This window comes from Apus apus, chromosome 1 (assembly GCF_020740795.1).
Source record: "Apus apus isolate bApuApu2 chromosome 1, bApuApu2.pri.cur, whole genome shotgun sequence".
Taxonomy (NCBI): Eukaryota; Metazoa; Chordata; class Aves; order Apodiformes; family Apodidae; genus Apus; species Apus apus.
The window spans coordinates 129,935,169-129,956,793 of record NC_067282.1 but is presented as its reverse complement, the minus strand read 5'-3'; the positions used below and the strand labels follow the sequence as shown (position 1 = coordinate 129,956,793).

Below are 21,625 nucleotides of genomic sequence, written 5' to 3'. Positions count from 1 at the left end.
TTGGGCTGTGGGAGCCTAGAGCTTGGTCCTGGGAGTTCAAGTTGTACTTATTTATTAATGCATTTAATAAATACTGCAAGAGCAAGAGGCCACGGGATGACCCTCATGCAAAAGTTTTGCTCTTTGCAGAGAGTGCAGGCAGGAGGTTGCTCCCAGGGAGATGGAGAAGCAGGCCCTCCATCTCACTGCTTTTGTGGCTTGTGACTGAATCCCACTAGAAACAACTTGTGATTTATTTCAGCTGCATAATAATATTACAAAGTAATAAAAATAAGGGCATATTTAATGATGTCCATCCATTAAGTGATACGCCCTGGCTGTCTACCAATGCCTCTACAGACCAACTGGCGCCTGTATCAAGACTCTTTCAGCACGGGGAGAGACATTAAATAGAGTCCTATGTACCAGCAGGTTATGCTACACAATTCATTTCCATTAGGCAAGTCATTTTTTCCTTCCTTGGCCAATGCAACTTTGTTATGCTAATAAATACATACGTATAGTGGGACCCAAATTAAACAAAGACTTGACATAGTAACTTTGCTGGACACATCCAGAATGGGACATCTGGGTCTCATCACAGGCAAAGGCCTCTTCTCTCACCCTCTCATCTTCACAACGTATCAGTGCTCTCAAGCACAGCTCTTTTCAAGCCTCTAGTATGTGTCTGTTATTTTCAGTATTAGTTGAAAAAAAATCAGGCAATCCCTGTTCAGAAGAGGAAAGGAGGAAGGTTTTTCTACTGCACAGGGACTGGAGGAAAAAATGAAGAGGGAAATTACAATTGTGGGATAGAAATCACTTATGAACATCCTTCTCAATCGATTCTGGAGTGTTGCAAAAACTGGACACAGATCACTTCCCTGAAAACTAAAATGTTGCTACCTCTTAGGCAGAGGCACAGCAGCCAGGCTTGCTTTCCTGCTGTGCAACACAATGAATGTGCTTGATACTATCCCAAACAGCAGGTTTCTGTGAAAAGTGCAAGAGCACGTGCTTGTTAAGATCTCCATTTTGTCTCTGCTGAGATGTTTGGGACAGGCTGGAAGCTGCTCTCCGGCAGCCAAAGCGAAGTGAGTGGTATGTAAAGGGTTCCGTTCATCTCTAACTCAGAGATGGTTTCCCACACACCAAGTTACCCACATCACTTTCTGTACTGCTTGTGTTTTCCTTGACGGTTTCCCATCTAAGGATCCAGCAATGCTGACCCTGGTTGAGTATTCCCAGGGGGAAGGTATACACACAGCATCCTCCCACATGAAGTTGCACTGCCAGGTGAAGCCCAACCTGTTCCAGAGGTGGAGGAAAAGGAGCCCAGGGGCAGTGGGAGCAGCTCTGTCCACTCGCTGCTCTCTCTGAATTACCCCCTTGTACATCATGGCTTTCTTTGGTTTCCTCCATTCTTAGATGAGACCTCAAACTATGCTGCTCTGTTTACTTACACTTTCAGGATGAAGAGCCAAGGGAGTTTGGCACCCATCAATCTTCCATCTATAAATCAGTGGTCAATGCTGAATGTATTATTATTATTTTTTTTTATCCACTTCTTATGAGATATTGTTTATTTGGTCACAGGAACAAAGCATAAATGATTACAGCAAGGTTTCTGCCAAACATTTTTAATGCACTCCAGACAGCACCCCTTCTCATGCCATGATCTGATCAGTAGAGGATCCCTGTTTTAAGAGGAGGGGAAAAAATTAACACTTCAAAGTGCTACTGTCTTCTGGATCTTCTGCTCCTCAGGGATGGTCATGAGGGACAAGTTTAGCAGCTTGGCTAGGCCAGGAAGAACAGCCTCATGGCAGGCAGCCTGGGCTGCCTCTCCTAACAAACCCAAAGTGTTTACTGAATCCGTGTGCTTAACTGAGACCTCATGCTCTCTTGCTTGATTTCTCATGACAGCCCACTATTAAATTCACCCCATGCAATAATACAATGAGAATTTAATAACATATTACATATTCTATAAAATACAATATAATTGGACATACTATGTTAATATAGAATTAACATGTCATTTCAGAGCAGCTTCCTTTGCAGTCATTCCCCAGCCAAAGCAGTCTTGGTAAAAGGATATAAAATGGTAATAATGAACACATGGTGAAGGAAAATGTGTAATAGACGATGTTTTATTTATAACTCTTATGTAATTAAGGAGAATGAGAATGACAATGAGGGGAAGGAGAAGGAGCAGAAGGAGAAGGAGCAGAAGGAGCAGGAGCAGGAAAAGGAGCAGGAGAAGGAGGAGGAGAAGGAGGAGAAGGAGGAGAAGGAGAAGGAGAAGGAGAAGGAGAAGGAGAAGGAGAAGGGGAAGAAGGAGCAGGAGCAGGAGGAGGAGAAGGAGGAGAAGGAGAAGGAGAAGGAGAAGGAGAAGGAGAAGGAGAAGGAGAAGGAGAAGGAGAAGGAGAAGGAGGAGAAGGAGAAGGAGGAGAAGGAGGAGGAAGAGAGCCCAGCACTTTTCCCTTCCCACTTTTCATTTTACTGAAACTGCAGGTATAGCCAGTTCTGTGATAAAAATACAAAGTCCCAAGAGCTGGGGGGTGTGACTCAAGGAGATTGGCTGGTAGGTGCAGGGCCTAACCTTTAATCTGCCTTGATTGCTCCTCCAGGATCTCTTTCAAAAGCTCTTTTTCTGCACTCTCATGTTCTGCCAATCATAATTTGTGCTTCTGAAAGCATGAAAGAACTGTTTCCTGTCTCCGGTGGAAAAAAAAAAAGGGGGGGAGGGGAAAAAACACCCAAGCATTGAAATTAAAACCCAAATTTTTCTTGTAAAGCCTACTACAGGAAAACAAAAGCTGTTTCCGTGACGGGCACAGTTCAGGCATCTCCTCGCAAGCGCTCGCAGCCGGGAGGTGTTAACAAGCCGCGTGCAGGGGGTTCCATTCTCTTCTCCATGGAAGTGTCAGCCCTGCTGGCTTTGCCGTGGGAGGCAGAGCAGTGATCCCTGAGCCCCTCAGAGAGCTGTGATGTCACGGGGGCCGCGCTCCCTCCAGCCTCCGGGCGGGCCGCCCGTCCCGTCCAGTTAATCATCGACATCAAAGAGTGGCCCGGGCGCTGCCGCGGGAGGGGGCAAGGCAAGACATAAACCACCACCACTACCACCCCCCAGCCCCGCCGAGCTGAAGCGGTGGAAATTCTGCCCTCTCACCCAGCCGCCGAAGCCCCGAGGAGGTGCTTAGGGCCGCCGGGAGCCAGGCTGTCGGACGGGCATGGGATGCCAGCTCCCTGTTCGGAGGGGCTGGTTTAGGCGCAGCAGCTCCCTCCCCCCGCCCCCCCCCCCCCCCCCCCCCCCCCAGCACCACTCGGCTAATCTCTGCTCCGTATCTGCAGACAAAACAGCCTCTTGGCATTGTGTTGCGGATGTCTGCAACTTCTGCCAGGACGTTGAACAGAGGCCAGGAACTTGGGTGGAGACAGGAGCCAGAAGGTCATCCGGGGTTGCTGGTCTTTGTTAGAGCTAAATAACGTTGTGAATGTATTAAGCTCCTTTCCACGCACTGATTTGATTTTATTTTTTCTTCAATGCCTTCAATAGTCTTTTTTTTCCCCCCCCTCCTTTTTTTTTTTTTTTCTTTTTCTCCACTGGGCCAGATCCATGTCCAATTATGCAATCTCTGCTCATTTGCACTTCGCATGAAACCCTGAGTTTGAGGGTTTTTTAGAGAAAAAAACAAAAATAAATGCTCCAACACAGTCCCTGCAAAGGTTTGCTCTGGGAGAACCTGGGTGCTTTGTCACTTCCTCTCTTTCAGACACTGATCAGACGCTCACCTTCATGAAACTATCAGACCACCTCATTATCGTTTCCTAAGAGGAGAAGTTTGACAAACAAAAGACATGTTTCAAAAGCCGGAAGGAGGCTGGAGCAAATTGTAGCCTCTGGAATTGCACGGTTGCTGCTGGATCCTCCAGCCCTGCTGAGCACCCGTCACGCTGCTGAGAACTGGCATGAGGAAGACCTGCATTTTATACAACTGATGTTATTAAAGGAGTGCTGTGGCTGCATGGATGCATCTGCTTATTCTGACCTGTAAGATGCTGAAGTTTACATGTGTGTGACTGAGTCATTCGTGCGGATCTCCTTCACAAAGCGGGCTGCAGGTGAAAGGGGTTGAATACCTCAGCAACGCAAATTATGGTTTCTTCCCAACGTAAAAGTACAACATAATAGTTATAGACTGTCCTGGAGACAGGGAATAGCTTGTGATGAGGAAAATAATGTTATCTTCTTTTTTGACAGCATGGGAAGTGCATGGCTGGGTGAACATGCAGAGTTCAGAGATTCATGGTAGGTGGTTCACTTCACTGGTGGGACTGATGTTCCTCTGGCTGTAGTTGAGTGGCTTCTTCCTTTTTTTATTCAGATATTTTTTTGTCCATTCTACTATCTATTAAATTCTACCCACCCCTGCTCCACTGTCTAGGGTACAACAGCCACGGAAGAAGAGTTGTTGAGGTCAACATCAGGCTTTTTGGTGCTGGAGGACAACCCTATTCTGCTCCAGATAGGTGAATTCAGATGTGAATGTCCACATGCTGGTTTTCCTTCAGCCCATGTTTTTTTACCCAGTACTTTCCCTGACAGTGTGCAGTAAGATAGGGAAATCCCAGCATGGCCCTGAAACTCCACAAATACACCCCACAGTCACCTCTGCTGAGCATGCCTCAATGTGTTTGGGACAGGATGCAAACAAATGCTGCTGGCCACCAGAAAATCCCATATTGCCTCAAGTGTTTCCCAGATCACGTGCTGTGATGGACACCCTCCTGGTCCTTGGCAGTTCCTGGGGAGCTTGTGATGCATCCTTTCCAAGGCCCCTGTCTCAGGAAGAGCTTCCTTGATATATAAAAGGCAACACAAGTATTATGTGTTATCTGTCTGCTGTTCCAGTTCATCACTGGAATAGGATTGCTTTGTATCAGGCAAAAAAAAGCCCTTGTATATAAGATGCAAATACATATGCACCCCTTTTTATTTATATATAGATGTATGGGCATATATACATAATAAATTCATCATGTGTATACAGTAACGTGTATAACTATTGTATTAATTATTAAATAAGAAACGAGTTGTGGTTGTGTTGTGTGTTGTTTTTTTTTTTCCTGGAGTCTTGCTAGATGAAAAGTGTCGTAACATGAATTATTTTATTAATGGCTATGTTTAGCCAGACCGTGGCACAGTTTTCCAGAAACATTATCTAAATCTAACATCTGAGAGAGTCTTAGAGTAAGATTTTGTGGTAACCACAAATAACAAAGACAGAAAGATCGTGGAAAGGTAAAAAGGCTGATCTTGATTTGCAGCAGGCAAGCTAAAAATTCCCTGCAGTCTCCATCCCACATCCCAACCTCTTTATGCTGCCTATGCTGCTTTGCTGTTTAGTAGGGCTTCTTTTTTTTTTTCTTTCTTTTTCTTTTTTTTTAAAAGGACAAGACAAATTGTCTAGCCACAAGAATTTAAACAATGCTTTTAATCTGAGTGAAGAAATGTGCTTGTACTGCTTGGCTGCCCTTAAGGTCTACTATTGCAGTATTTCAGCAAAAGGTGCACTGGTAGAAGGCAGACCTGTAGCTTAATGTAGCTGCACCATAAAGCTTATTTATCTCCACTATGCTTGATTTACAGTTCTCAATAACCCCCTTGCCATTTTTTTTTTGGCTGAGAAACCTTCAGAGGTGGTGTCTGCCATGGAGGCAGAGGGAGGTGCAGAGCTACCCCAGCTCTGCCCTGGCCTGAGCGGCACTGTCGCCATCATCCCGTGGCCAGAGAAGGTGGCTGATAATTGATGTAGGTGGGAAATTTCACTGGAGATTGTTACTCTGAATCCATGGGGAAACGCACTGAGTTGCCCATTTTTCTTGAACAGAAATAAACTTTTACTCCCCAAGGGGCTGGAGACATCTTGAAGCCCTTTTTTGCACAGCTCAAGTGCCTCACATGAGCCTCTGCACCCTTCATCTCCAGCTCCACCCTTCCTCCCTTAGCCCAACATATTGTTTCACAGGGTCCCAATATTGCTGGGGAGATTTTGTGTGCTCATGTCTGCATGGCCACAAGAGCCGTGTACGAGTGGGTTGTACAAAAGCTTGTTTAAAACCCTACAAAAGGACAGAGGTTCAGAGAGCATCTCTCAGGTCCCTTCAGGGGAGACAGCACCAAATTGATGCTGCTGCTGTTCAATGCACCCCTGTGCTGCTCCAGGACCCAGCCCAGTGCCCCAGCAGCAAAGGGGAGTCATCCTGGAGTTGAATTCCTGGAGTTTCCCACTTCCCTTGACACGTCAGATGTGCATCTTGTAGTTCTTGGCCATATGAAGAATTTGATATGTAGCTTGTAAGGTCTGAAAGTTTGGCCGTTCAGGGTACACCACTTTTTCTTAACACACATTTTGGAGGGTCTGTGCACTGTGTCAGTGAAAACAGCTCCGCACACAAATACAGATACACATCCACATCTTGGAAAGAATGGAGACAGATGGTCTCTATTACCCTGTGTAACCAAACACAGGATGCAGACGATCTGAAACGATTAGAATGGGACCTTTACTATCACAGAATTTTAGAGAGATTTAATTCATCACATACTTAATGTCATGGCTCCCGCTTCAAGGACCTACACCTGAGACAGGGATTTTAAAATATTCTTAATGAAGTTTTCCTGTTCAGCATAATGTTATGATTTTAAAGCCTAAAATGGCTTGACCCTTTAAAACCAGAAGCAAGTGCTGTGCATCACCCCCATCCTGTGAGTTTCCCTTTTCCAATGGGGTCATAAGGGTGTTTCTCCACTTTCTTCACGCCAAGGGCCACCTCAATTTTTAGGAAAACGCATCAGAACACCAGTTATATGATCCTGCCACAAGGGTTTCATCTACAACAGCAAAAAACGGATCTTTGGACATCTGTATTTCTTCCGTTTTGCCTCTTTGCTGCTGTGAGAACGCGCAGGGTTTTTTCATTGTTGAGAAGAGTTTTAATTGGGATGTGGTTTCAGGGACCACTAGAGGTCCCCAGCCAGTGCTGCTAAACACCTGCCCCAGCCACTCCTTCCCAGTAACCAGTTTACCTTGGCCCATCGGTGTTCCAGTGGGACAAACCACCGTCTTTGGCCTCTCACCGACGTAACTGCGCGGGAAGAAACGTCACGTTTGTCCCAGGCTGGGGAAAATATTTATTTAGCAGGTGTGTGCCTGTTGGTTTTACCCCCTGACCACTGAAGCTGCTCAGCTCTTTGGAATGCACCTTGCTTTGACGGAGGGGATTAACAGGCAGAGTGAAGATTTTTATCCTATGAACACAGCTGGTCACGTGAAGCTGCCACTTCTCGGTGCCTCCTGGTAGGAGAAAGGGATAAATCTGACAAAGTTAATCTGAAAGAGGGACCCAGAGAATCAGACCTTTAAATCCATATTTAGCCCCCCCAGGAGAAATTTTTTTTCAGAAGTGCTGCTCCTAAGTAATACCTCCAGTTCAGTAGAAGTCATTGTAATAAAAAAAATCTGTGTGTATGCATGCCATGCATTATAAATCACTTCATCTCCCATGGAAGCATGGCCATTTCTGGGTAAAAGCATGGCAGATGTTTACCACGTCAAGTGGCAGCAGCTCTCTCCAGCAGATTCAGTGGGACAGAAGAATGCCACGGAACTGCAAGAGGGATTTAGTTAGGCAAGATGCAATTACCAAAGTTGGACTATGTCCAGGACACTGGGGCAAACCCTCCTGCCTTTGCAAATTTGATTTCAACAACTTTAATTTTAAACACCTGATCGTCGTATTTCTTGCCAAGGGAAAGATTGCTGAAAGTAAGAGAGGCAGCATTTCCTAAGCAAAAAAAAACCCCAAAAACTCAGTAAAAAAGTTTCCTCCTATATGGTTTGTGACACCTCAGTAGAAAACCATGAAATATCCACTGCAGAGACACTTTCTGGGCTGTAGGTCAGCTCAGCTTATACTACCCTACAGCCTGACAAAATACTTTGTGTGTGAATGTGATGAATTGTGTAAAGTAGAACAACATAGGGGGATCCTAATAGGGAGGCCAGGTCTGAGCAGTGCAGAAAACAAAACAAGAGCCTGCCTAAAAGGAAGAAAATTCAACTTCTCTTACTAGTAAACTGTATTTATGCACCAGCATTTATTGATGATGTTGCAAATATCCACATCCAACAATCAAATGGTTTGACTTGACGTGGAATTCAACCGTGTCTATGGAATTGCAACAAAATAGGCAAAGCAAAATGAATACATGAAGGAGACCACCTTGTGTTAACACAGATCTTCCAAATCTCAGGAGGAAGGTTTTTGGCATTCGGTGCCCCTGAGATTCGTCAAGTGAACAGAGCAAATAGTTTTTTCACAGCTGTTTGCAAGCTTTGGTATAAGTAAGCCCCAATCCTGCTTTAGTGCAGGGGTATGGAGTAGGTGACTTGCCAGGTTCCCTTCCAGCCAAACTTTTCTGAGGTATCAAGGCCAACCCCCAAAGCCTATTAACAAGGATCCAAAAGATAATGGTAAAATAGCAAAGTATCTACTGTCACAAGTTGATAGCTTCTCCAGAAAATCAACACTGCCCTACAGAAGGGCCTACTGCCCTTCAGAATAGTTTGCAGAGGAGTTGCTTGAAGTAGACAAAAGCCAACAACCTTCTCCATTTGCTGCTGAAAGGAATGCAACAAAATAATCTATACCTGCGAGATTATTTCCATGTTTGTATGAAACATAAAACAAGTGCTCTGGGACTTGATTTGTCCCATTTTCAGCTCAGGTTGTGTTGCACATGGGACACATTTACCTCAGATGGAAAAAAACCTGAACTGCTCATTTCCTTAACGTATGCACTGGTCACACCATGGCATGGGCAGAAGCTCATGGGTTGTGGCTCTCCAGTAACGTATGGCCCTCGGTCATGCAGGCAGCTTGTAGTAAAGAAAGGGGGAAAAGGAGGGGTCAGGCAGATGTACCTACTTACCAGCATAATGAGGTTACAACATGAGGTTACACCAGTGCTGCTACCCTGTCATTCATGGCCAAAGCCTCTGCTTGCTTCTCGTTATGAGAAAGTGCCACTTTGGGGTTTGATGAGCAGCACACAGTCCCCTGCAACCCACCAAACCCACAGGCCTGCAAATAAGCCCTGAACAGCTTTGTTACCCGATTAAATTTGGTAGGTTCAACACACAGTTTATGTCCAGGGAACAAAGGAGACCAATGCTTCAGTGTACGGGAATGTTTTAGACCCAGTCACTATGAAAAAAAAAGGATGATTACAGCTTTGCTGTACATACTCACATATAACCTTGTGCATACTGTGTTAAACAAGAAAGTGCAATCCACAGGTTGAACAAAATAATGAAACATTCCAGGTTTCACTCTTTCCTCATCAGCACACTAATGAAACACAGATACACTTTATCCACCCTGGTGATTATGAAACTCAGCGCTAATCAGAAGGGTTTTTTTGTTATTTTTGGCTGACACACACAGACAAATATAGCAGAAACCATTTATCTTTTAAAACCTGTATATGTAGTAAGGAGGCAATGGCTCTACACAGTTAGCTGCTTGTCCATTTACTCTGTGTAGTAAAAGGACTAGTGGAAATCAACTCAGTCTCACTCCTCCTCTGGTGTAAATGAAGGTGGTTCCACTACAGATCAGTGGATAGTGTGCACCAGGGGAGGATTAGGCCCTCTGGTACAAGGATATTCATTTCCCATTCCAAACACTGGTATCAAAACATGATTTCCTTTTCCTCCACATTCTTCTGTTTTACCATGTGATCTTCATCTCCAATATTTTGCCATTTCAAAAAAAATTAACAAAAATGTAATCAGCAAGCAAAAAAACTCTTTTCTAGCCTAGCACTGAGCTCCCAGTCACAATCCCAGCAAATTAAGGTGCTATAAACATGAACAGGCCAAATGTTCAATCATGGTCTCCATCTTTCAGTCTGAAGATACTGAAAGTCCACTCTAAGGCCAGCATCACCACTGGTATCCAAAACCTCTGTTATTGATAATTTAAACAGTTGTTTGACTTATTCCTACAACATTCTAGTGTCTTAATTACAAAACATTTAAGGCAGATACTTCCTTTTAAGTGCACACTCAGATGTTTCAGAATTAATATGAAAACAATTAAAAATCCCTCCTTGTTTTTTGGGACAGCAATACATCTATGGTCATTACTTCCCCTAAGAAAGAGAAGGGTCCCTTTTCTCCTTGAAAGAACAAGACTCAGCAACTTCAGGATAACCCTGTGCATGGCAGACTTTTGGGCTTTTGTGCATGGCTCGTGCCATCCTGGTCAGAAAGCAATTCTGCAGGTAACCTTGCTACAAACCAAAACGGAGACCAGTGTCACTAGTCTGCTTTAAAACTACAAACACATGGAGAGACAGTTGTGCAACTTCTGTCAACTAGAGAAAAACACCACGCTTTAAAAAAAGAAAAATAGGTTAGGCTGTTCTAATCACAAGCAAAGTTTAAAAACAAAGCCAAACATAACAAAAAGCCCAGTCCCACACCTTTATGCTTCATCTCAACAGGCTGAAAAGCCATGTAACAGACTGGCCTGGCCCACAAACACACTGATGGCTCTCTGAGCAGCAGCTGCCAGGTTGGCCCTCATGCTGCTTCATTTGGGTAAAACTCCCTTTTGCATCAGATGGAGCAAAGTTTGGTCCTAACTAAATAAAAAATTCAGAAGGACTTGCTTACACCACTTCTCACATGTGCACCTGACACATACACGTGTGCACAGTAAGTTTTACCACCCAGGAGAAGTGTTAGTTTGTTTAGAGTTCAGGAAAAAGCAGTCCACTATCTCGTGTTGTTCTAAAAACCTGGAATTTACAGAGCAGTTTCCAAACAAGTTACTTAAACACTGCCTGCATCTTAAGGCCATATGCAGCTGTATAATTTAAAGTGCATATTTTATAGGTTTCTTTTTCTGGTTTACCCACTGATTCTTATGTGCTGTAAAACCTCAATTATCCCAACTAGTCAGGGGAATAAAAAAAGGAAATAAAAAGTAGGTGATGGAAACGGATATGTTAACAAATGCCACAAAAAAAGCAGCCCATGCAACACCAAGACTGTTGCACGTGTAACATTCCAGTGTTATTAATGCCCTTTCCCTTCTTATAGAATGACTAGTAGTATAAATAGAAATGGCAACTAAACTGCCTCACACATTCTGACAATGTTCTTACAAGCAGCAGGCCTTTTAGAACACTGTAGACAAATGCACAGCAAATTTTATCTTCATTTTCACCATGTAAACTTAGGAACTGAGATGGAATAGCACAACCCAAAATAAAGCCTGGCTTTGGCCCAGGAGGGAACAGGAATCACTTGAAAGAGACAAGAATATTTCTGCAAATTTCTACCCATGTTACATTTAAGTTTATCTCATTCTTTTGTGTGTGGCAGACATCCAGGGCTACGATGGCTTCCATTTATATCAAAATGGAAACTTTCCCAAATAATTTCAGCTTGCTCCATTTACATCCCAGCAATACATTTGGCACCCATATGCTGTTGCTTAAGCCCTGAATACGTGCAAGCACAAAATCCTGCACCTGAAAATAAACAAAAAAAGAAAAAAAAAATCACAGGAAGGGCTGGAGATTTTTTTTTTTTAGTGTCTCAGACCTGGAAAGCTGAGATGGTGAAAATCAGTAAGCCTCCCCTGCTAAAACCCAAGAGGATACATAAAGACATGACAAGATCAAAGACTCCAACTGTCCAGTGACTTTTCCAAGCACATTTTTATTACACAAACACAGTTGTTTTAACTGCTTAACATTCTCTCATGTAGAGTGATTTTTAATGCATGTTAAATTGCTAGCCTTAGCCAGTTTCTGTACTGTGCAAACTTGTCCACCAGTGGTTTTTAAGGCCAGTGATTTCTAATCAAAGTGGTTCCAGTTGGTTTGGCCTAACTCCATCCCAATGAAAGTATTTTCTGTTTTCACTGCTGCTGTCAGGAATATATCTCTGTGGGATGTCCCTAAGTGTCCGCAGCCTGCACTCCTGATTTTTGAAGGTTGAGGAAGCTTGGCAGATGTTTCCAACCTCTCTGGTGCAGAACAATACTCTCTCTCCTTGCTTTCAAGAAGCTGAATTTTTTGCAGTACCTTGCATATTCACTTTCACTTGCTTTTTTGTCGAGTAGTAATCTGGAGAACAAGACATAAACAGAATTAAGGCTATGACACTGGTAATGGCTGCATGTCAAGAAATCTCTCAAATCATGTTTTCATGTTGAAGAAGTCATCTAGACTTCTCTACAGCTCATGAATGAACAAAATTAATACCTTTAGCATGTTCCACACAAAGCTATGTAATACCAAGAAAAACAAAGGAAATGTACTGGCTTTTATCCAGTTGAGATCAAAAGACTTTGGACCCTCTTATGCAAGCTAAGCAATGGGACATTTCACTCCAACTTTTAGATCCATGGCTACAGTGCTTTTCAGACAGAAATATGTGGGGTTTTTTCCTCCTTATACCAAAAAATACTCTGCAAAATAATATCAGAAGAACTCGCCATATGGGGCACTTTATTTCTGCTTATTAAATGGAACTGCAGATTCGAAGAAGACTGCATAAAACCTTGCACTATCACTGAACTGTAACTAATTCTTTGCTCAGAGAGTAAGCATTGTGGCTTGTAGGGAGAACACCCATTACATTTTCATACGTACACGTGTTTGAATTGTTGTTTCAGCTGCAAATGTACATCAACCTGAACTACAGAATCATGATTAAAACACAGGAGTTTCCCTAGGAGTTCCTTCTCTGTGTCCCAGCCTTGCACAAAAAAAATACATCCTTTTTTTTTCAGGTAAACAAAGCAGAATTATCTGAAATGTAAGCTAGGTGCTTATTTATATCTAGGGTTCATGGGATTTCCCTGGTGTAATCTGTCTGTATTCATAGTAATGAAGTTGCTGTAGTTTCAGTAGAGGATGTGGGCTCTATGGTATTTAAACCTGAGCTTTCTATACAGACAAACAGGCAGCATAAAGTTTTGCCTTGATCTCAACGCATTATTGGTGGGATGACTGGAATCCTGTAGACTTTCACAGCCAAGTTTGGGGAAGGAGATTCCTGGAGCCAGGAGGATCCTTAAGGATATGTCTGCACACCACAGTGCAAAGGAGAGCAGCGGGACCTGAGCTAGACCTAAGTTACTCAACTTGTGGAGCAGGAAGACATGACCTCAAGGACAGTATGTTCTCCCTGGCAGGAGCATGCAGTGCTAGCCCAGTTGAAATGCAAATCCCACTATTACTATAACCTGCTGCATTCTCTCTAGTGCAGCAGCAGAATAAAGGAATGGCAGTAACAAAACCAAAAATACTACATTACCATATATAATCCTTACTACTTATTTCTCCCACGTAAAATACTTCCATATAGCTATCCTTCATTTTATTTTGAGAAAATAAATGTATTAGGAATCACGATTAATAGAGGAAATTCAGAAAAGACTTTAGTAGTCAGTACTCCTATTTCTGCCTGTGAGGAATTTTAGCAAAAGCTTAACTCACTCACTCACTCAGATAGAGGAGCCTAGTTTCAAGTCTGATAGAGGCAATTAAAAGCCAGAAGGATGCAGATTCCCCAGAGCCATTTTCAGATGGTCTAGAATCACTCTAACATGCTAAACAGATTCCCTGGAAATCTGCTGGTTTGCCTGAGGGACTCTAAACTAGAGTTCTTGCACTGGCCTAAGTGAAGTACTGAGGAGCATGCTGCCTGCAGCCTATCAGTAGGAAAGCCTGGCCACAGGGACTTAGGAGGGAAAAATGTCTCTTGTTTAAATATACCTGCCTAAATACCTGCTTTCCTTTCCTCCCCATTTGCTCAGCCATCCTGCAAGAATTATCTGCCTCAGAAGTAAGACCAGATAGTGAAAATACAGGATTTTTACCCATTTTTCTCTCCTTGATCTTTTCTCTCCTTTTCTCTCCTTTTCTCTCTCTTAGCACAGGAGGCAGAGATTTGTGACTGTCTCCCAGGAGAGCCAAGGTCTATGTGTGTTAGACTCAGGCAGGTCAAAAGGTGTGGAAGAGGAGTGAAGAGCTGGCAGGGTTCACCACCGTTGGTTAGTGTGGAAAAAAAATAGGGAAAAAAAAAAAAAGGGAAAAAGTGAAAAAGGCTTATAGCCTGTATCTGAGCTGATTTTTTAATGTAATGTTCTCCAAGTAAATAGAGCAGAATCACATTGAGGTAACAACAGAAAAGAGAGAATGGAGATGTGGTGCATGTACATAGGTTGAAAGAGAGAAAGAAAAATCTGCTTTCCTACTGGTTAGCTCTCTGAGTGTCTGAAGAGTCAAATGCAGCAGGAAAAACCTCTGCTCCTTCCACTCAAGTGCCAGTGTCCACAAAACCCCATGGCTGATTTTTTAATATATCAATATTTATTTAATGGGCCACAGCTCTCTTTGAATGTCTAAATTAAACACACATTGTTGGATCTTAATGTAAAGCATTACAGTGCTCTTGTTGACCAAAGCAGAACTCAGATAATGGGGTTCAAATCCAACCTCAGATCCTAATCCTGAACTAACCTTTCATTAGGGGATGGCAGAAGATGAGCAATGGGATGAAAGGGGGCGGGGGTCAGCCAGTATCAGCAGGTGTGATTTTTCCTGGCTCAGTTTTGCTTGAGTTACTTCAATTGTGCCCAGAGGGACAATATTCCTGCAGCTAGAGGGAAACTTCTAAAGCATCCTTCAGCTGGCAGTAAAAAGGATCTGTGTGTGTCTGTGTGTGTGTCTGTGTGTGTGTCTGAGAGGAGGACTGAAAGAGGGACTGATCTCCAAGCCTCACCAAAAGGAGAGACTGCCAACAGTTTTCCTGGCCCATCTTGCACACCCAGATTCCCTAGGGAGAAGGGTACTGGTTGTTAGAACTAAACTATTTTCTTCTTCTTGAAAACACATGTGGGAAAGCGTTAAACTGTGCAGAGTAGTATTTTGGTTCCCACATTCCCTGATGAAATGTTTCTTGCCTGAGGAAAACAAAACGGAAGAAAAATATCCCCTGGAAATATCTGCACAATTTACTCCCACACACCTAGTGAGAGATTTACAATTGAACAGCAGTTCCCTGAAACCATCACAACATTGTGCTCTGAATTACACTTCTGTACTCCTACCTGTAAATTATACTGTTAATTAGTTAATGGCTGCAAAGTGCTTTGGAGAAGAAAACAGCACTCATTAAATATCATTGTTCTGTACTTCAGCGTGCAGTGTTCCACTCCTCATTAATCACCAACCTCTTCCTGAACCTCTCATTAGCAATTAAGTTTCATACCCTCAAATAGCAAATTAGTCTATTGTCTGACTTAACTGAGATCAACATCACTGCTCAGAAAGTGTTTCCTGAAACCTTGGCTTCAGTTATCTTCTAGGTAATTTCAGGCTGGTGTCTCACATCAAATTCCTGAAAGAAAATCCTTGGTCTAGGTTTTGAAAACCTCAGTCTTGGATAAACCAAAACCCCAACACAGACAAGAGAAATCTCATATATGGGATTAGATTTTTCAAACAATCTCAAATCCCACTGAGAAGAGAAAACGAGGGGGCAGATGTTCAGAAGAGCTTAACATGTAGGATGTTGAGAACTTTCAAAAACCTACAGTTCTTCTATGGGTGTTGAAACCCACTCCAGGCAGCAACTCCTCGTGAGAGGCATTTTAGAACCTAGCCCCTTCTGGCACCTGGCCAAGTATAACATCAATTTACCCTTAAAATTCCTGGATGCCTTCACCAAGTATAATATCCAAGATGAAGTTAGCAGGAGACCTGGTTTCTTTCTCTGGATTCTGGTCCTCCTCCTAAGGCTTAGAGGGCTGATGGTGCTCCTGACTGCACTCAGGAAAGGCTGCACATGGCCAAATCTATAAGCAATCAAAAAACCAAACAATTCCTACCCCATGGGAAACCCTGTTTACCTGTTGGGCTCCTGCTTGAGAAATCACCTCACTACTTTTCTTAGACTGCCTTTTTTAAATGTCTAAGCCTCCAAACCACCCCAACTATTCTCCCGCAAGAAGGGATGACGATCTTACTGCTCTGTGACAAGTTTTAAACAGATCCCCAGGGCCAGGAGTGGGGCGCAGCACCTCTGGAAACACAAGGCTCATTCCCATCAGTTTATAGAGTGTGCCCTCCTCCTCTTGTAGATGCTTCTTCGAAGGGTTGCACTTCCTTAAAGCAAGACTGGTTTACAGGCCCACCAGAGAAATTCGAAGCAGCTGCTGGGACCAGCTTTGAACATCTGAGGCACACCAGGGTCTCACACACCTGTCAAAGCTGTCTGTCCTCTTTTCCTCCCTTCCAAGACTCTCTTGCCTGCTGGTTTCTTGGAAGTTTTGGGTTTCTCATTAAGTGTCCCCTGGGCGAAGTGGTGACTCTTGTCTGCCCTGCCCCGCGCCCAGTTCAGGTGTTGCAGTGATCTCCAATCATCTCTCACCACACAGCTGCGGTAGAAAACAGGCACCTCGCGGCCCTCCAGCTCTTCCCACTGCAGGAGCCCTTCCACTGGCACGTCCCGGAGGAAATCAAAGTTCCACTTCTGCTGGGCCCCCTCGATGCTGTTGCACAGCATGTGCTGGAAGTCCTGCTGCAGCTGCTCGTGGTCTACAGGGCCAAAGAGGTTCCTCTGAGCACGGGCTGTCTTGCCCGGCCTCCGCTCCACCTTTTCTCCCTGGTGCTGCTCTCCAACCAGCGTACACAGCAGCGACTCCCTGCCAAAGACAAAGAGACCATCAGCCACCCTTTAGATGCTCCGTTTAGTGGACACTACACACTCTTAAGAGGGGAGCGTGGTGGTAAAGCTAGGTACTTATCATTCTGCTATAGGAAATCTTGGCTTATTCTGGAAGAAATTTACCCTGGTCTCCAGTCCAGAGCGAGAATTCCCATCTGTAGGATGTGTCCACGGAAGGATGGAGGAGGGTGAAAAGCCCTCACATCTTCTGTGCATTCTAATTTCAGTGCACACTGAGTGAAGGCTGGCCCCAAGGCAACAGAGATGCATGAGGAAGGTGGACAGTCTCCCTTCAGGTAGCGCAGCGGGAGACAGAAAGCACAGAAATGGTACTTAGGGGAAATGTCCCTAAGTATCACCTTAAACATGGGAAAGGGCCTAAAAAGGAAGACAACCAGGACAACGAAGGCTGATGGTAACCAGTAAAGTACAGAAAACATGTTTAATTTTTCAACAGAGGTGGTATCTCTGTTCTGGCTACTCTTACCACCATTTATTTTGCAGTGTCAGCCAAGTTGGAAGCTAAAGAATCAGAGCAATCACCTGCTTCTTGCCTGACATTTGAATTCCCTTTCTTGAAGTACATCTCTGAGAAATGGTCCCAGTCCCAGAAAAAACACTCTCTTTCCTACAATGGCAAATCCTGGGCAAGCACCAGTCACTGGATTTCCCATTTGATAGGCTGGCATGGGGACAGAAGAGATGCAGTTTGTACCCTCCTCTGGCAGGTGAAGTGGAGACATGGCAAGACAGAGAATAGGTATCAGGCATTTTGCAGATTTCATAGGCCAGAAGAGCATAAATATGCTAAATACATTCACTCACTCATTCCAGAACCAGGTATTTAATTTCTAGAAGAGCCTGAAAATAGATTTTAAAGGTTGTTCAATTCTTTTTCTCTCAGGATCCACCAAACTCAGCCTCTTACAAGCTGTGATGCATAGCAGTGGGCAGGCTAAAAAGAAACCTCAGAGAAACATCAGCAAACAGCCACATTTTGGAGTTGTTCTGCTACTGAATTCTGAAGGGCATGCAGTGTTTGGGGACAGAGCTGAGAGTTCAGCTGGTGATTTGTCTACAGACCACGCAGACAATCAGAGCAGCACAGATCCTGCAGAGCTCAAGCTTCAGGCTTAAATCTCTTAACATCCCAAAAGGTGCTTCAGCTGCAGCAGACACAAACCTAGACACAACTGGTGTAATCACCCCCTCCCCCAGTATTCCCTTTGCAGGGTTGTATCTCATCCACCTGTGCATCCCCTCGCCATCACACCCCAAGTGCCTACTCTGATCGTGGCACTTGGTGGCTCCAGTGTCAAGAGCCTGCAGCAATGAGGCAATGCTAGCAATTAGATGATTCTGCTCATAGCCTGCCGCAGAAAACTCAAGACACTGAGGGAGGTGGCTGCCTCCTCCTAGATGGAAGCTGAGTGTCAGTTGTGCAGCTTGGTAACACACCTGAGCAGCAGAGCTCCAAAGAGGTGGACTAGCTCCAGCATCCATTTATGAATCTCATTCCCTGACCTTAGCTGCTCTGAACCAGCATCCTGCACATGCATGGCCCACAGCCACAGGAAATTATAGCAGACAGTGCCAGGTCTGGGTTCCCCTTCTGGTGCATGGACTGATTTCCAAACGTTGCGAGTGGTTCTCTGGAGGCTGATGTCTCCCAAGGAGCTCTAGCATGGGAAACAGAGCAGCTCTATTCGGTCTGGGACACCATCTGGGGCTGATAACTAGGTCTGATGGACAACAGTGCCTCCTGGGCCCCAGCCAGGTCCCACTGGTGGTCTCTAGCACACCACACAGCTACACCAGCTCGTTCAGGGTGAGCTTTCAGCACTGAGCAGCCAACAGGAGCACAGCTGGCAGGTGCCCACCAGCAGCTCCTCACTCCCCGCTGGCCGTAGGAAAGGTGCAAAAGCACTTTTCCTGGTGAAAAGCAGCCGAGGGAACGACGACCAGGATAATCCTCTAGGTGGCATCCAGAATCCCCAAACTTCAGACCAAACATTTCCCGGGGCTGCCGACAGCCTTGCCCTTAGCCGTCAGGATACTCGGTGGTGCCGGCTGTTCCGAGAGCCAATAACCATCAGACCTGGTACCCAAGCCCTCGGCAGTTTAAACCCAGTCCATTCAAAAGCAATCCAGGTCTTAGGAAAAGGCAAAAGGTCTAAGGAAAGGATACATGGCTGCCCCGTGCTGGAAATCTCCCTCATATCTATTAGGGAACTGTTTGGTATCAATGAAACCGGTTTAGGTGGAAAGAAGGGATGTATCAAACAACCGTACCCTTTCCTAACAGCACATTTCAACATCCCATAGGAACGAGGCTGAACAGACTCCGCCTCACTCTGTTAATAACTACAGCTATTCCAGTGCAGCCTGCAAATCCCATCCCTTGTCTTGTAAGACTCATTCCAGGTGTTTCAAAGGAAGATAAAAAGCCTGCAGAGGGGATAATTATAGAATAACCCTTCCCTATGGAAAGATTCCTCCTAATGCGTTTAGTTATGTCATGAATCACAAGCGCTTCCAACTCTTCTAAACTTACACCATGTGTATATACTGCCTGTTGTCATTCCCATTATTCATGGTCACATCCAGGGTGAAATCCTGGCCCTGCAGAAGTCAGTGCAAGTTCACTGCAGCAGAACCAGGAGGCGGCTCCTTGCTTTTTTCAGGACCCTTTCCAGACCTTGGCTCCAAAGCTGCACCGTCACTATTCCCACAGCTTAGTCTGAGCTGTGCGGGGGTATTAAAACACCCATAAATCAAGACTGAAATGTTGCTGACCTGCAAAAACGTTCTGGGTAGGGTCCCTTCTTTCTTAACCCACGATTTCTGCGCTACCTAAGGACAAGCTGTGAGCCCCATTTCTGCCAAGCTCAGACCTATCCATACACCCGTCTTCAAGGAGCCAAGATGTGGGACAAACTTCTGTCTTCTCTCCAGTTCCTCACTAGCTGGAAGGAGTGGAACCAAAAACTCCCTAGGCAGCTCAGAGCCTGCTCCTTGCATCGAGCACCAGAGGCACGTTACCTCACATTTCTGAGCTTACTCTATACGCACGAGTTAAAAAAAAAAACAAAACAGATGACAAGAAGCAAGGGAGTTAATGCAGGGGGTGTTTAACTTGCATTCTTTCAGTATCTTTCCTAAATAACGTTCATACTGAAAACTGCTAGGGACAAAACTTATTTTCCGACACACCGCTTGCCTGTGGCAGGTGCTCAGGTACCTTTAACTCTTTTATTTTTAAATTCTAGCCAACAAAGCAGTCTCCCCGTCGCTGCCGGCAGCAGAGCAAGCACCAGCCCTCACCCCTCTCTGCCCTGACACCCGTCCACCTCCTTCCCTGCCTCCCCGGCAGCACGGCCCAGGGCCACCATCTGTTTGTCCCCCCGCTCTGTGCGGAGGTGACACAGGGATGGGGCAGCAAGTGGGCAAGGACGGGAGTTATCCCGGCATAACCTCCAACGACAGACCCTACAAGGCGGCGTTCCTGGCCCTGCTGCCCCGGTGCCCACCGAAGGGGCACCCGGGGCTCGGGAGACGGGCGCTGGAACCGCTCTCGGCAGCGGCTCGCCCGTCGGGGCCGGGGAGGCTGCGCTGCTCCTCGGGGGATGGGCTCCGGGCTCGGCGCGTCCCGCCCCGCCTCTCGCCCACACCCCGGGGGCGTGCAACAGGGGGCTGGGCGTGCGACGGGGAGGCTGGGCGTGCAACGGGGGCTGGGCGTGCAACGGGGCGGCTGGGCGTGCAACAGGGGCTGGGCGTGCAACGGGGGGGACTGGGCGTGCAACGGGGGCTGGGCGTGCAACGGGGGCTGGGCGTGCGACGGGGAGGCTGGGCGTGCAACGGGGCGGCTGGGCGTGCAGCGGGGGAGCTGGGCGTGCAACGGGGAGGCTGGGCGTGCAACAGAGGCTGGGCGTGCAGCGGGGGAGCTGGGCGTGCAACGGGGGCTGGGCGTGCGACGGCGGGCTGGGCGTGCAGCGGGGGAGCTGGGCGTGCAACGGGGGCTGGGCGTGCAACGGGGGAGGCTGGGCGTGTAACAGGGGGGACTGGGCGTGCAACGGGGCGGCTGGGCGTGCAACGGGGGGACTGGGCGTGCAACAGGGGCTGGGCGTGCAACGGGGGAGCTGGGCGTGCAACGGGGAGGCTGGGCGTGCAGCGGGGGAGCTGGGCGTGCAACAGCGAGCGCGACCGGCCGCCTGTTCCCCGGGGCTGTCCCGCACCGCGCCCTCCCGGCCCCAGCGCTGGCGGCACCGGACGGAGCTCACTTACATGCGGGGTGTCCCGGGGCGGGAGGCGAAGCGCCGGGCACCGGCTCCGGCTCCGGCACCGGCACCGGCTCCGTGCGGCCCCGGCGGGGCGGGTCCCGGGCGCACGTGGCGCCGCGACGTGATGTGGCCGCGGTTCCCGGCGGCGCGGGAGGCGGGAGCGCGCCCGTCCCGCCGCCGCGGGCTCCGTCCCTCGGGGCTGCCCAGAGCGGAGGGGCCTGGGCTGCTGAGCGTGAGCCAGCCGGGAAGGCCGGCAGCAGCCTGGCCTCCATCGGGAATGGCGTGGCCAGCAGGAGCAGGGAGGTGATCCCGCCCCTGTGCTCAGCACGGGTGAGGCCGCACCTCGGGTCCCGTGTGCGGTTCTGGGCCCCTCTCTGCGGGAAGGGCGTGGAGAGGTTGGAGAGAGTCCAAGGAAGGGCAGGCAAGCTGGTGAAGGGGCTGGAGAACAGGTCTTCGTGAGGAGAGGCCAAGGGAGCTGGGGGTTGTTTAGTTTGGAGAAGAGGAAGCTGAGGGGAGACCTGACTGGTTGCTACACCTTAA

At 46.6% G+C, this 21,625-nt stretch overlaps 1 protein-coding gene across 5 annotated transcripts; it reads right to left on the bottom strand.

The window, feature by feature from the left end:
• Window positions 1–11,763: 11,763 nt before the first annotated feature.
• Window positions 11,764–21,392, bottom strand: LOC127396480 (cyclin-dependent kinase inhibitor 1-like). 5 transcript variants are annotated; one of them, XM_051644211.1, is made up of 3 exons: window positions 21,090–21,392; window positions 16,340–16,782; window positions 11,764–12,193 (listed from the first exon to the last, which is right to left on the bottom strand). In XM_051644211.1, coding segments are annotated over exons 1-3 (513 nt in total). In that variant the 5' UTR covers window positions 21,092–21,392; the 3' UTR covers window positions 11,764–12,125. The 5 variants fall into 5 exon arrangements, 2 of the variants coding, with proteins under 2 accessions (XP_051500171.1, XP_051500170.1); XM_051644210.1 differs by lacking the exon at window positions 21,090–21,392 and adding an exon at window positions 16,929–17,076; XR_007892008.1 differs by lacking the exon at window positions 21,090–21,392 and adding an exon at window positions 16,929–17,090 and having other exon boundaries at window positions 12,097–12,193; window positions 16,105–16,782.
• Between the last annotated feature and the right edge of the window lie 233 nt (window positions 21,393–21,625).